This window comes from Alligator mississippiensis, chromosome 3, assembly GCF_030867095.1.
Source record: "Alligator mississippiensis isolate rAllMis1 chromosome 3, rAllMis1, whole genome shotgun sequence".
Taxonomy (NCBI): domain Eukaryota; kingdom Metazoa; phylum Chordata; order Crocodylia; family Alligatoridae; genus Alligator; species Alligator mississippiensis.
Window position 1 is genome coordinate 118,706,432 of NC_081826.1, and position 13,658 is coordinate 118,720,089.

The 13,658-nt window shown below is 39.9% G+C and overlaps 1 protein-coding gene across 4 annotated transcripts in view; it reads right to left on the reverse strand.

The window, feature by feature from the left end:
• Positions 1 to 5,419: 5,419 nt before the first annotated feature.
• The window catches only part of RNF144B (ring finger protein 144B), a 140,526-nt gene continuing 132,287 nt past the window's right edge, over positions 5,420 to 13,658 (reverse strand). For 3 of the 4 annotated variants that reach the window (XM_014606740.3, XM_019490534.2, XM_014606739.3), the window contains 4 exons: positions 12,286 to 12,490; positions 10,550 to 10,694; positions 7,035 to 7,124; positions 5,420 to 6,325 (listed from right to left, as the gene is read on the reverse strand). In XM_014606740.3, coding sequence (XP_014462226.1) covers positions 6,185 to 6,325; positions 7,035 to 7,124; positions 10,550 to 10,694; positions 12,286 to 12,490 — 581 coding nt within the window. In that variant the 3' untranslated portion in view covers positions 5,420 to 6,184. The remainder of the gene's footprint in view (positions 6,326 to 7,034; positions 7,125 to 10,549; positions 10,695 to 12,285; positions 12,491 to 13,658) is intronic. The other variant, XM_059724334.1, reaches the window with a different exon arrangement.

A 13,658-nucleotide genomic window follows, 5' to 3' on the forward strand; every position in this document is an offset into this window, starting at 1 on the left:
ATTTTACAGTGGTCCTTGGAAGTATCAGCCCTCACACCAGTCGAGAGAGAAATGTTTATGTGCAGGAGGATACACTCTTAAAGCATTTGATAGAGCAAATTTGCCGTGGCTAAGGACTGCCTGCAGTGCTGGTCTGCGATCCCTGGGACACACACTGCACAAGCCATTTGCTAAGGTAGCAGGCCCCCTGAATCCCTCCACCCCACTGTGCAGGTAGCACAAAGCCTCCTGGCCCCACCCTATACAGGCATTACTAGTGCCAGAAGGTCTTACTTCTTCCCTGGCCCTTCTGCACTATGCACCAGTGGTAGAGATGGCTGCAGGGGCTTGCAGACCACATGTTAACCACTTGCCAGCCACACGTGGCCCGTAGGCCTCCAATTGGACAGCTGTGATAGAGTATGTTATGATATTTTTTGCAAAAAAATGTTACTCCATTGCATAAATATACAATTTATGAGATCCTAAATCTGTTTTTCTGGATAGAAGTACCCTAACTCCAAATACATAAAGAGTCATTTGGACTCCTTATAATGTGCATCTAAGGAATATGGATCCACTAAGGAATATATTTTGATGAAAAAAATTAAAATATGTGCATTATTTTTTCAGCAACATTTCCCAAAGACTAGAGTCCTTCACCACACAAAAAAGCTTCTCTCATATAGCTCATAAGCTCCATCCCCTGATATGTCTAGCAGAGCAGTCCTTATTTATGCAGTCAATAACAGAACTTTATAGCTTCCTACCATTTACAAAACAAGTTAAAAGGGGTCATTGCAATAGAAACTGGAACTCAAAAGTAGCAGGCACTACAGCACAATCATCCATTATAGTACACAGGAAAACAGCAAACAAATGTTGATACTGTTTTCACTGCCCAGTTCCACTGAAAACAGAAGTGGAACTGATCTTACTCATTTGCATGTTTCCACATCAACTGTGAAGAAAAATGCATTATTCTCTTTATTTTGATGCATTTATTTTATAGGTTATGGCACAAGTACCTCTCTGAAGTATTTATTGTAACTCTTGGAGAGACGGTATCAATACTGAAATGTAGTAATTGACAATTAATTAATGGTGCATGTGTTATTTACCTCACAGGAAGGCATGAGGAATAACAGTAGTTAATGTTAGTACAGCATTTTTAAAGCTACTGTTGTTTATACTTAATCATTTTAAAAGTGGGGGTGTGGATGGATTGGATCCCCACCTTGGGGGGGCTCCAGTCTACCCACCCCATCATCCAGTGCAGACTGAACAACCCCCAGACTGAACTCCCTCCCTTCTCTTCTCCCCGTCCCATTCTGACAGCACCCAGAGCAGGGCTGGGTTGCGTTAGCTCAGCCCAATTCCTGGCATGTGCTGACAGATGTTAATGAAGGTGCTCCACTTTGGAGTACCTTCATCTAAACCCATCCAAAATGTGAATGGGCATTTTTAAAGCACTTTGCATCCATGCACTTCTGTCAGCGCATGGCTGTAGAGCACTTTCAGTGGCCGATCTCATGACAAACCATCATGTCTGATAGTGCTCCAAAGGCCTGACTGACTTTACTAAGGTCACTAGTACATCACTGTTACAGCTGAGACTGGAAATGAGAAGGGCTCAGTGAAACCCAGCCTTATCCCTCTAAATTATCCTCCCTATCATAGGCCATAATACCTCTAACTAGCCTGCATACTAGTCACCGTAAAACTGGTGAAAGATGGTACAGAGACAGTAATAAGAGAAGAATGCAATTTGTATAGCATAGTTCAAATGTGGTATCAATAGCAAGTGCTCATTGAAAGATTTTGAAACTACACAAGTGTGAATCCTCAGTGACATTAATTTAAAGGGGTCATAAATACTCTGAGTCTCTAGACCTTTTGGCCCTACTATCTTGCTTGCATGACTTGTATCACCTGTAATTTATCATTTGTCTCATAAATAAAGCCTTTTTAATTGGATTATTCTTTAAATTATTTCTTAGGAATGCCAGAACAGACTCACTGTGGACACTGTTTTCTGTACAGTGTCCCAGAAGAATCAAGCAATAGCTCCATCAAGTAGTATGGACCTCATGCTACCTACACTTAAGCGCATGTGTAACTTCAGCCATGCAAAGTTACTATGAACTTAAGATTTGGCCACCTAAGTTGCCAAACAGAAGCTGCTAAATTGTGTAGAGAAGTTACTTTTTCACCATTCCAAGCTCTATATTGTTGTGACTTAACAGAAGTGCATGGCTTTACAGCATTTTAAAAATGGGTACAGCACTTTAAATTAAACATTGTTAAATGAGATATTAAAATTTGAAGTGCTGTATTTTACAGCACTTTTATTTAAAGCACTGTAGGTTGTTACTTTTGAATGCTGGTCAAATTTCTGACTGTGGGCTGCAGAGACCCCTGCATCCTAGCCTTAGCCTTGAAAGTTCACAGAGGTTCATGCCCAGAGCACTTTTGTACACAACCTAAAGGCCCAAGCTACTGCAAGTGCTCAGATATATCATACTTTGAAAAGACAAGATAGGTTGATGAAATTAATATGCCCCATTAATAGAAAACCATTCTGGTCTGATTTATAGTTTCAGTTTTAAAAGCATTTTAAAAAGGTTTTTGACTTGAGCACTTAAAATATTGTGTAAAATACTTCTCTTAAGGTATGGCCATATACATATAGACACAGCTTTGGAAAGAAGGTAGCTTGATTGTAGAACAACATACCAAAAGTGAAAAGGTATTTTATCATTTCAATAAACTGGTTTCTTAGCAAAAATGTTTAGTTATATAAAACACATATATTCTTTATCAACTAATATTCAGATTTCAAATATTTAAAAAAATCAGACTCTACTAACTAGAGACTTTCATTTTAGATCATCTTAAAGTGCTGAACAAGGGTAGGATTTTACATTATATTGTAATAAACTGAGGAATACACAGACTTTATATCTGTTCATGTGTACTGAGCAAAATTCTCTCCTCGGTTATTTCTGTTCAACTGAATTTGGTATACAGAGGGGATGTCTACATGTGCGCTTTAATACACAGTAGCTTATTTTACCGTACATTAAGTGTCATGTCAAAAACCACACTAATAAGCTAATGTACAGTAAAAAAAGGCTACTGCACATTAAGCATCACTAAAAAAGTGTGTGCTTTCACTCCTGCGCATTAGGGCAGCCTAATGCACATTTATTACTACCTCACCCTAGAGATACTAAATTTAATAAACATGTAGACACTCCCATTTGTAACAAATATAAACAAAACCATTATACTTAAGAAGAAATAGCTTCAATTTATTTGGCAACACTGACTTCAAGGGAAAAAAAGGTGGGGTAGGGAATGGATAGATTGCACCCAGTCCCACAGAGCTACTGGACAGTCTTTTAGATGGAATTAAAGCATGACAATCATGAAAAACTCATTAAATTTAACTGGCAAATGATACAGAATCTCATAGTACCAGTTATAGTTACAGATAAGTTAGAGAGAGTCTACCATTACTTTGTCCTCGGAGCTTCCCTCAAATGAGACTCTCTACTGGAAATTCATAAACATGGAAATGACTGTAGTGACAAACTGTAGAGAGAAAAGAATAGTGCAAAGCCAAGGGCTGGACATTTTAATCTGTCACAAGTAACCCTGAGCACTATCATTACTGCTCTTAAAGAAAACATGTACATAAAATAATTTCAATGTATAATAAATCACAGTTGCCTGCATTGCACTTCATATTTAGAATGCACTGACTATCTTTCTGCTTTCCTCAGAAGCAGTGGATGGACAATAAATATAAATTTTCAAACAAGTACATGCTGACTGCCTTCCAGTCATCATTGGTAGCAAATTCATTCAGCATTTAAAAAAAGAAATCAACTAAAAAGTGAAGCAGACAATATTTAAGGCCTTTGTCCCTGCTAGTCTGCTCTACAGACTGTACTTCCTTAAATAAGAACATTTACCACTTCTGTTACAGTAACCAGAAAGAGAAGTAAAAAAAAAAAAGATCACATTTACTGCCAAGAAGGCAAGATTCCTGAGGCTTAGCTAAACAAAATAAAAAGGATGTTCACTTTATCAGTTTTTCTGTAGCCTCACATATAATGAACAAAAAGATAAGCTAAAAGATATTGTCCGATGTGTTTATTTCTGACTTTGCATTACATTCACCATATATCTATCTTCAACAGTCCTTAGCAAAAGGACTTGGAATCACTATTGATTGTAGTGCAAAATCATATCAATTCCCACATGATAAGAAAATGCACAAACAGAAACCAGGCACAAAAGCAAACACTGGCCAATGCTGGTATGAATCCAGCCAATGATATTATAATTGCTAAAGGATCCAGATCCAATCTTGGTACTCCCATGCAAAGTAAACCCATTAGTTTCAGTGGAGTTACTCTGAATTTTGCACTGGTGTAGCTGAGATCAGAATCTGAAATACACTGTAGTGAGGCACCAAAGTAAACTTAGAGAGCATTAAAGGACAGCCTTTTAGATACAAAATAACTAAAGATAAATCATTAGTAATAGTGCTATTTACCCATGTTGGGGACAGAAGTGAAGATGACCAAATGAACAGAGCTAATATTTACATAGGATTTTTTAAGAATCATCTGTAACAGTTCCTTAAGGGTTACTTGGCTTAGCCACATATCTAACCAAGTAATATTTTTCCAAGGTTCTTGTTACTACTCTATTTAAACTGCTGCAACAGTATGATATATCGATCTAGATCGATATATCATACTGTTGCAGCAGTTTAAATAGAGTAGTAACAAGAACCTTGGAAAAATATTACTTGGTTAGATATGTGGCTAAGCCAAGTAACCCTTAAGGAACTGTTACAGATGATTCTACATCTAGATGTAAATATAGATATATTATATACTGTCTGAGTACATACAAAATGTACTGTGTACTTTGTGTGCATGTGTTCCATTTTTTAAAATATATATAGGTTTCACAAACACCTGCACAATATACATCCACACAAATTCTCCATGGTGTACTTTATGTTCTCTTGGAGATAGATCATGGCTTTTCATAATGTATTAGACTTACACAAGTTCATATTCAGTCACATTATTCACAACAGGCAGAGTGAAATGAAGCCAATAGTAGATCAGCCCAATAATGCAGCAGAAGTGCAGATAAACCTAATATTTTCAAGAAAATCATGCCACATTTGACTTGAACCAATATTATTTTTTAAGGAAGAATTTGCTACTTTTCCACTTGAGTAAAAGCCCCATCAACTTGAACAGCAGCAAGTTTGGGACATTTTTAGAACCTTATTGTAGTAATAGATATCCAATTTAGATGATACTTTATAGAAATTTTGAAGTGTGGTTATATATACTACCAACTGTAAGATGTACATGTTTGTTTCACAGTTAAATAATACACCAAACAGTATCTTTAAACATGATTTATAGCACAAAATGTCAACCATCAATAAGGGTATAATACTCCTAAAAAATTACCAGCATAAACAATTCTGTATGTGTGTGTATGCAAAATTTCACTGAAATAATCCATATAATTCAATAGTTTAGTTGCAAAATATGAGTTACCTGAATTTCATTCTTGGTAACTTATTCACTTCATAATTTTTCAAGCATCCCTCCCAACAGACATTTTCAGATACAGATGAAAGAAACTTCACTGCATCTGGATAAAGGGAAACTATCAAATACATTTTGTTAAACAAAATGGTGAGAACAGACCAACAGATAACAGCAAGTAATTTCTTTTTTTTTTTTAAATCAAAATCTTGATGTATTAGCAGAGTTTTAAGAGGAAGTCTTATATGTTTACACATGCTCCCTCAGTTGGTTGAGTAAGTGGTTCTGCTAAGGCAGAAGAACAGTACTGCAGGAACAATACACATTCAGACTGTAGGAAGTTCTCTCTTTCTTACAGCTTCTATCATGTTCAAAGGTGGAACACATATGACCATTTTTCTGACATAACCATATATACACACCACAAATTCCTAGTCTTTTCCTGCACTGTGACCTGCAAATGATATAGTGGCCTGTAAAGTAGAGGCACTTATCCCAAAAGTTGGCAAGAAGAGGGAAAATTATTTGGTAGGGATGGCACCAAAAATGCAACCTTTGTGCTTTCTCACTCACACAGATACTATATAGCTGGATGCAAAGACGCACACAGAGTTTTAGGTTGTGGGTGGGTTGTGCTTTTTCTTTTTGCCTCGGCATGATTTGCAGATGCAGCAGATAATACATGGAGATGCCACAAGCAGCAAAGGAGAGGTCACCAATGCTATGATGCCCAGACCCACGAGGATGCCCACAACCTGAAAAACAAAAGAAAATTATGATATTTAACAAAACAGGAAATAAAGTGAATTTTATGTGCAAATCACAGGCCAAACAAATGCAGTTGGTCTAAGTACAGACAGAAAAAAGTATGAGGCTGAATTGACTCAATCTTCACTGGTTAGTCTAAGCAATGTAGATTAAACCAAAAAGCAAGTGAACAGATGCTCAATTTTAATTCTGGAAATACAGCCACATGCCTGCAGTGGTCCAAGCCAGAAACCGGAGGGCACTAGAACACACATCCCTACTTGGCTGGAGCAGACAGCTTGGGCCAAGGCTAGCCCATCCACCCTGCAAGGTGAGGAAGAGGTGGGCGGGGGGGGGGTTGCGAGGGAGGTGCAAAGCATCCTGGGATGCTGGGGGACTGAGTTAACTCAAATATGGAGGGACCTAGAACAGAAGATCAATAAACTGATTTAACCTAAAATCAATTAGGTCTGATACTATGTCTATCCAGTTTTGTCTTAAACCTGTTTCAGACATTTTGAAAACAGTTTATGTACACTGAACTTCTGTTGTGTTACAGACTTGAACCAGTTTCTGATCACTTGTACCAGTTTATGTATCATTTCTGTCCCTAGCCCTGAAGTCCTGATTAATGGTTTGGTTCATTAACCAAAGGATGAAATCTCCCTTCCCCAGATATTTGTGACACTGCTCTGTTTGAGTTCTGTGTCAGCCTACCTGTGTTCTGTTCCACATAACAGAGGCTCGGGAGTGGCCCAGTTTATTTCTGCAGGGGCCTTTGTCATAATGTCTTAAGAAGATATCATTCTGAAAGACAAAGGAAAGCTTGTACTGAGCTGATCATAATAATATGGGAAGATGCCCAGGACAGAACTAGAAATACCACTTTTCCATGAGCGCTGTAATATTAACTGTTTCAGGCAGGCTCACCTGCCTGCCTGAAAAATATTAAACACACTTTTTAAGTTACTTCAGATCTTTTCGGGGGGGCGGGGGGACGGGGGGGAGTTGTTAATCTTCAGTTCTCCTAATATTGCTATATTTTCTAGTCAATTCTTTCAGATGCTTAATGGGGTGCTCATCAAAATGGGAACTCCCCACTTCCCATTTTCTTCTTTCATAATGTTGATTATCATAATAAGATCAATAGCGCTCAGTCGTCTGCCAGACAGGTGCCCTACCATCAAAGCCTTGCATTTCTTTTCATTTCTCAACCTATATAGCAACCTGGTTGCTATACCAGCATTCTAAAACTATGAGCACTTATAACCTTGTGTTTTACAAATGCTTTATTGTAACCATTTAATTGCTATACTTTGTTGAGAAATAATTTAATAGGTTTTTCTTGAGCTGATTAAATCCAGATAAGGGCATTTCTACAGATGATATGGAAATTTGACATCCCTCCAATTCAGCATAGCATTAAGTGATCATTGTGTACTGTATGTACCCAGAGACAGCCTACGAAACAGGCTTGAAAAAACAGCATGCTTACATAAATAAATGGCCTGAACAGAAAGTTGAGCAAACCTTACTTAATGTGTTGAAAAAGGGAAGGCTCGAGAAGAGGAGGTTTCATAATTTAGACGCCATGTAGCAAAAACAAAATCCATAATTTTATCTCAAGTACTGGTACAAAGAGTTCTTTTTTTCTCACCTCCTACAAGTATTACTAGTGACTATGCCAAACTGATGCCATCACTGTACACTAATGCACTGCTTCTTACTCCTACAAGGAATCCTCAAACCAAAGGGAGTTGAGTTTATTTGATCTTGTGTGGGAGGTGGTTGGCAAGTTGCAAATTTGGGCCATTTTTATGGTAACATGCCAGCTGAGTTCAGACTCCCCATTCTTGCATGCCCTTGAGCAGTTTATATACATAGTAAAATTCTAAACATGGAAAATAGTTTCTTCCACCATCGAGCTTATTAACCTCCTCAGCAAACACAGCACAATAAACTGACTATGAAGGAGAGACTTAAAATGAACTCCACACTGACTGTATTTTGAAATTGTAGTCTTTACCTAGTACCAGGCAAAGATTTTGGATAAGTTGGTATTGGAGGCAGGGAGAAGACATCAACCATTTTTCTCTCTTTAGCTCTCCTCCCATTTATCTTTAGCTAGGACACCAACAGAGATTATCTTAGAAATGCATGGCTGGAATCTCAGCCACAAGTCCATCTCACTACACTAAGGCAGTATCCATTTTCCCCAGAAGAAGTTATCATGGACAAAGGGGCTTTGATATATTCCACTTCTCTCTTTGGCAGCAAGGGAATGGCAGTTAATGCCACTAGTATAAACAATAGGTTTGGATGAGTGAAACAAAAACAGGTGAAGGTAGGAGAGATGGGTCAAGAAACTTATCAGAAGATAAGGGAGTGTGGGACCACTTAAATAGTGACCTCAGACTTTTTAAAATGTACTCTTTAACCATTAAAGAATCCCAGGAAATCAACATTGATATATCATTGTCCTAGAAAGAGTTGAGGAATATGGAGATACCATATTTTCATGCGTGCCATGGCCTTTCACACACGCACACATAGGACATGCACCTTGTTTTGGCAAAACTAGAATGAAAAATAAAAGATTTTTCTACAGTTATGACTGCATAAAACAGGAATGGAGTCTAATCTTCAGCTCACTTCTCCTCTCTTTTCTTCTTAACCAGAAGTTGAAATCCTAACTACTGCTGAAGACTGGTCTCCATATGTGACAAACCAGAGGAAAATTATATAATCTCTCTTAGGAATGAAGACTGAGGCCAGGGATCCAGGTTTTCCATTCACACTGGAAAAATGTGGATTTTCTCTTTTAACTGAGAAAAATGTGGGAAACTACAGGTTTCCCCTTACAGGTTGGCAGAGTTCCAGCCTGCAAGGAGCTGCTTTGGACTGGGGGGAGCGGGGAGGGCAATTGGAGGCAAGGGGCGCCACATGCATGTACATATGCACATGGCAGCCAAGCAGCAGTAGAGAGCAGCTTCCTCCAGGTAAGTTTATAGAGGCACAGGGTACTCAGGGGCTCAAGAGATGCACTGGGGGATGGGTGGGGGAGAGAGATAGGCAACATGACAGAGGGGCCAAGGCAATGTGGCATGGGGGGGCACAGGCCCCCTGAGATTTCTATGCCCATACCTGGCCATGCAGGGCTGCAGCTGGGCCAGACCAGCTCTGGGCAGGAGCTGCCTCTACAGCCCAGTGGACAGGACCCTGCACAGGTGGCAGCGCTGCTCTTACAGCGGCCATCAATCTGAGGTATGTCAGCAGCTGTGGCACAGAGTTGTGCCCTTGCTGTTTCAGGATGGGTGGGGGGGGGGGGGGGGGTCTCACCTTGGCAGCCATAGCAGCACAGTGCTCCCTCCAGTGCCAGGTCCTGCCAACTGGGCTGCAGAGCTGATCTGGCCCACTGCAGCCATGATACCCATTGTAGGCACAGAAATCTTGGGGAGGCATGGCCTCCCACTCCCCAGCTGCATCGCCTGTGCCCCTTCCTGCCCCCCTCCAGTATCACCTGTGCCCACCCCCCCACTTCTGTACACATTGTGGGGGATGGGGAGCACATGTCCATCATCTTAGCCCCTTCTCCTCCCCCCCAGCAAAAATAAAAGTTGGTCCTTGGGTCTCTAGGTAACCCATTCCCACTGCTTCATCACCTTCCTAGTGAGAAAGCTTTTCCTAATATCCAACCTAAACTTCCCCGGCTGAGGAATGCCATGTCACTAAGTCAACAGATTCCCTCAGCTGCCTGAATAGAAATGCCATTGGTGCTGTGAGCTGGAATCAAAGCTGAAGCAGGAATCAAAGCAGAGTTTTTTCTATTCCAGGAAGAAAAATCAGCATCTCTGCTTTTTGGAAAATATATGTGTGGTATGTGAGTAAATACGATAATTTGACCGAGGCATTAAAAGAGTGTGAGGTAGCCCGAAACAAAACCTTGTAAAATTAAGGTGCTCCCAACAAGATGATAAGATATAGAAGAAGCTTCTAGTCTTCCTTACCCACCAAAACCAAAATATACTTTGGCCCCTCCAAGATCCACTTAGATACTAGGACATTTGCTCAAGTAAAAAAAAATCCCCCAAAACCCAACCAAATACCCTCTCTCCTTCATTTAAAGGACACAACAATGGCATAAATAATTCTGGTTTTAACAGGCATGAGGGACTTGGCCCCTGAATCCTCAAAAATCCTTTCCTTAAGAGTGTCTAGCACGTGGAACTTACGTCCAAGTTCTGTAGACAGTACCAGCAAAATGTATGCTTGCAGTTCTTACACATCATTTGAGCACAGCCTTCGTTTCGTTCAATATAGATCCGGCACACTGGACACTGTTTAATTGGAGCCTCTGTGTCTGTTCTGATTAGGGCTCTAGAAGAGTAAAGAAATATTTAAAAAGAGGAAATTAAAAGAATTGTGGCTGGGAGTCTCCAAGGTACAACAACGTCAAGCAGTAGGTACATCATTACATGGTCATGATCTCTAATTCACACCCAGCTCCGTGGCCTGATATGCCCTGTGCTGAGTTTCCAGATTGCCTACAGTCTTAGTCTTAATGCACTGGAAGTGTAAAGTCCAGTACGCATACTAGAATATATTAAAACATACATGACTTAGCGCTTAGGCAGCATAGTGACAAATTAAATTTTCAGTTCCATTAACCTTTCATACTACATAAATAGGCACCCAGAAGACATATTCATAGTGCATGGCTCATATTCAGCATTAAAAGGATCAAAAGCCAAATTCAAAGGGCTGCCTGAGCTGGATGGCTATCTGGGTACCAAGGTTAAGGCGCACTGATTCTGTCTATAGTTAATGGCACCCAAAGGAGAGATGCTGCCAGAATCATGTCCAACTGCCTTCATCCAGTCTGCATAGCCAGGTACCCATTTACAGCTGCATCAACTGGGAACAGCTTGAAGTCTAGAGCAGGGCTCAGATTCATGCCTCTGAAGGTGTAGCAGGCTGTTGTAATTGCTCTGTCATCAAACCACAGCATTAAAAGAAATGGTCCTCTACATTATGGAAAAAAGTATGTAATTCATTAAAACAACTGGACTATGTATTTCAATGTACTGCCCTTGCTGTTGAAGAACAAACTTGGAGATAAAAAAAAATAACAACAACCACCTCACAGGCTGCCTTGTGTGTGATAAAGTCTCCAGGCTGATCAAACTGTTTAGTTTTAACTCTTTTAGTTCTTGCAAAAATTGTAGCAATCTTTTGAGCACAACAGAGAGTTTACAGATTACACTGTACATGCTACTGAGAACGTAGTCATTTCTGAAAGCACAAATTAGCTATAGACCTTACATAATGTAAAAGCAGGAACACTTAAAGTATGTCAGTCACTAAAGCACTACACAGCCATTTCCAGTACCATGAGCAGAGTGTTGCAAAAAACAACTCCTGTGCATGTGTACAAAAGATTACCATATCAGACTTGTTTAGTCACACAGATGAAAACATTTTACACCCACTTAATACAAGCATTAGGCCTGACCTACAAGTGCTGTTTATAGTAGTAGTATTATTAAATATTATTCAACAAGGGCAATTTTTCTACTAGACTCAACATTACCACTGGTATGGATGCTGTTGTATCAGTATAACAGTGTTTTGTTTTGTTTTTTTACTGTTATAACAATGAACTCTGCAGAGTAAACAAGGCCTTAATGATGCATGGATGTTCAAAATGCTGGATAACCCAATCTTTCTTGAGGACCAATGGAGGTCAAAACCCTAGAAAAGCCCCCTCATAGAACATTACTTCTTAATGAAGTAATTACAGCAGCATCTGAATTAGATTGATAAACATCTGCAGCTCTGTGCTGTACTAGAAAGATGTTTCATAAAAGTAGAGGATGTGGATTCATAAGGCAAATGAGGCATCCAACACTCATTTTGTGCCACTAGTAGAGCTGAACAATTGCAAACCTATGTTGAACTCTGTTCTTACCCATGCTCAGTTGGCATTACAATGGGTTGGTTTTCTTGGCACAAGCTTTCTGGGTGCCATGCTTCCTTGCAAGATGAACAGAACTTCAGGTGACATGCCTGGCATTCTACCGGCACTGCTTGTCCCAAATCATTCAATTCAACATAGCACACAGTCTGGCAGTCAGCATCAGGGCACCACATTCTGTTCGGATCCAGATGAACTTCTGAAATGTAATAAAGATGTGAAAACCAAGCAGTTTAAGTCCATTATATACTCCCTGTTTCACTCCAACTAACATTTCTATGTCCATACAGGTCCTCTTTCATTGTTCATGTAATCATTGGCAATCTTCCTTTTGACTTCCATGGATGTTATATATATATCTTAGATCTTTCTACAGATTTACTGTGACTATGGGGCATTTTGTGAAGACAGCTGCACTGTAAACATCATCAAGATTGTAAGAAACTGTATCAGACACACACCTCCACTTTCACCACAAGAAGTCTGTGAAAAGTTAATGACAGAGATTCTGTCAGGTAGTACCTTGTACCTACATTTAGAAAAGTAAGAACAGGTGTACTTGCATTGCTTTGCTCATTCAAAGCATCCTGCAGAAAAACAAATTATATGAGAAAATGTATTCTTGCTCAAGGGCTGGAATGGTGTATTTTTCTGGAAGCACTTGCTGAGCAACACTTGTACTGCCGTGATTCTAAATTTAAACTACTTGTTATCCATGCCCTTGTGTATTCATAGGCAGCATGACTGAATTACAAAAATAGGAATAAATGCTGCTAGGTAAGAGGTCTTTTAAAGTGTGGCATCATTTCCTTCACAATGTCAGAACCGATATGTTCATGTGCCCCTGTATAAACATGGGCAATTTTGATCTCATATTTCTATGTATCCTTAAAAGTCAAGTAAAGCTTGATGTTGTCTAATTTTCCTCTAATCTGTAAACTCATAATACCATTACTAACAATCTTATTAGCTCGTCTTCATTAGGGCTAGGGACAGACATTCAAAAAGCGTGAACCTGAATAGATTCAACCTTTGCAGGTTATTCTAAGCAGGCTACAACCATACAGACAATCCCTCTGGACTGAGGAAATTCAGGCACATGCCGGCAGTGACTCAGGCTAGAAGCCAGGGGGCACTAGAGCAGCCCTTTCTTCCCTTGCACAGAGTTGAGCTGAGGGGGATATGGCCAGGCCCCAGCAGGACTTTCTCATTAGGGAGGTCTGCCTGCACCATCTCAGGCTTGTCCCTGCTAGCACTCTAAGACAAGGGGGGAGAGGGGGTGCAGTGCATGCATCTGTTGATGATACAGAGCTTTTAATCTCCCTCCCTGCTTGTCAGGCAGTCTGCAGCAAACTGACAGATAAGCC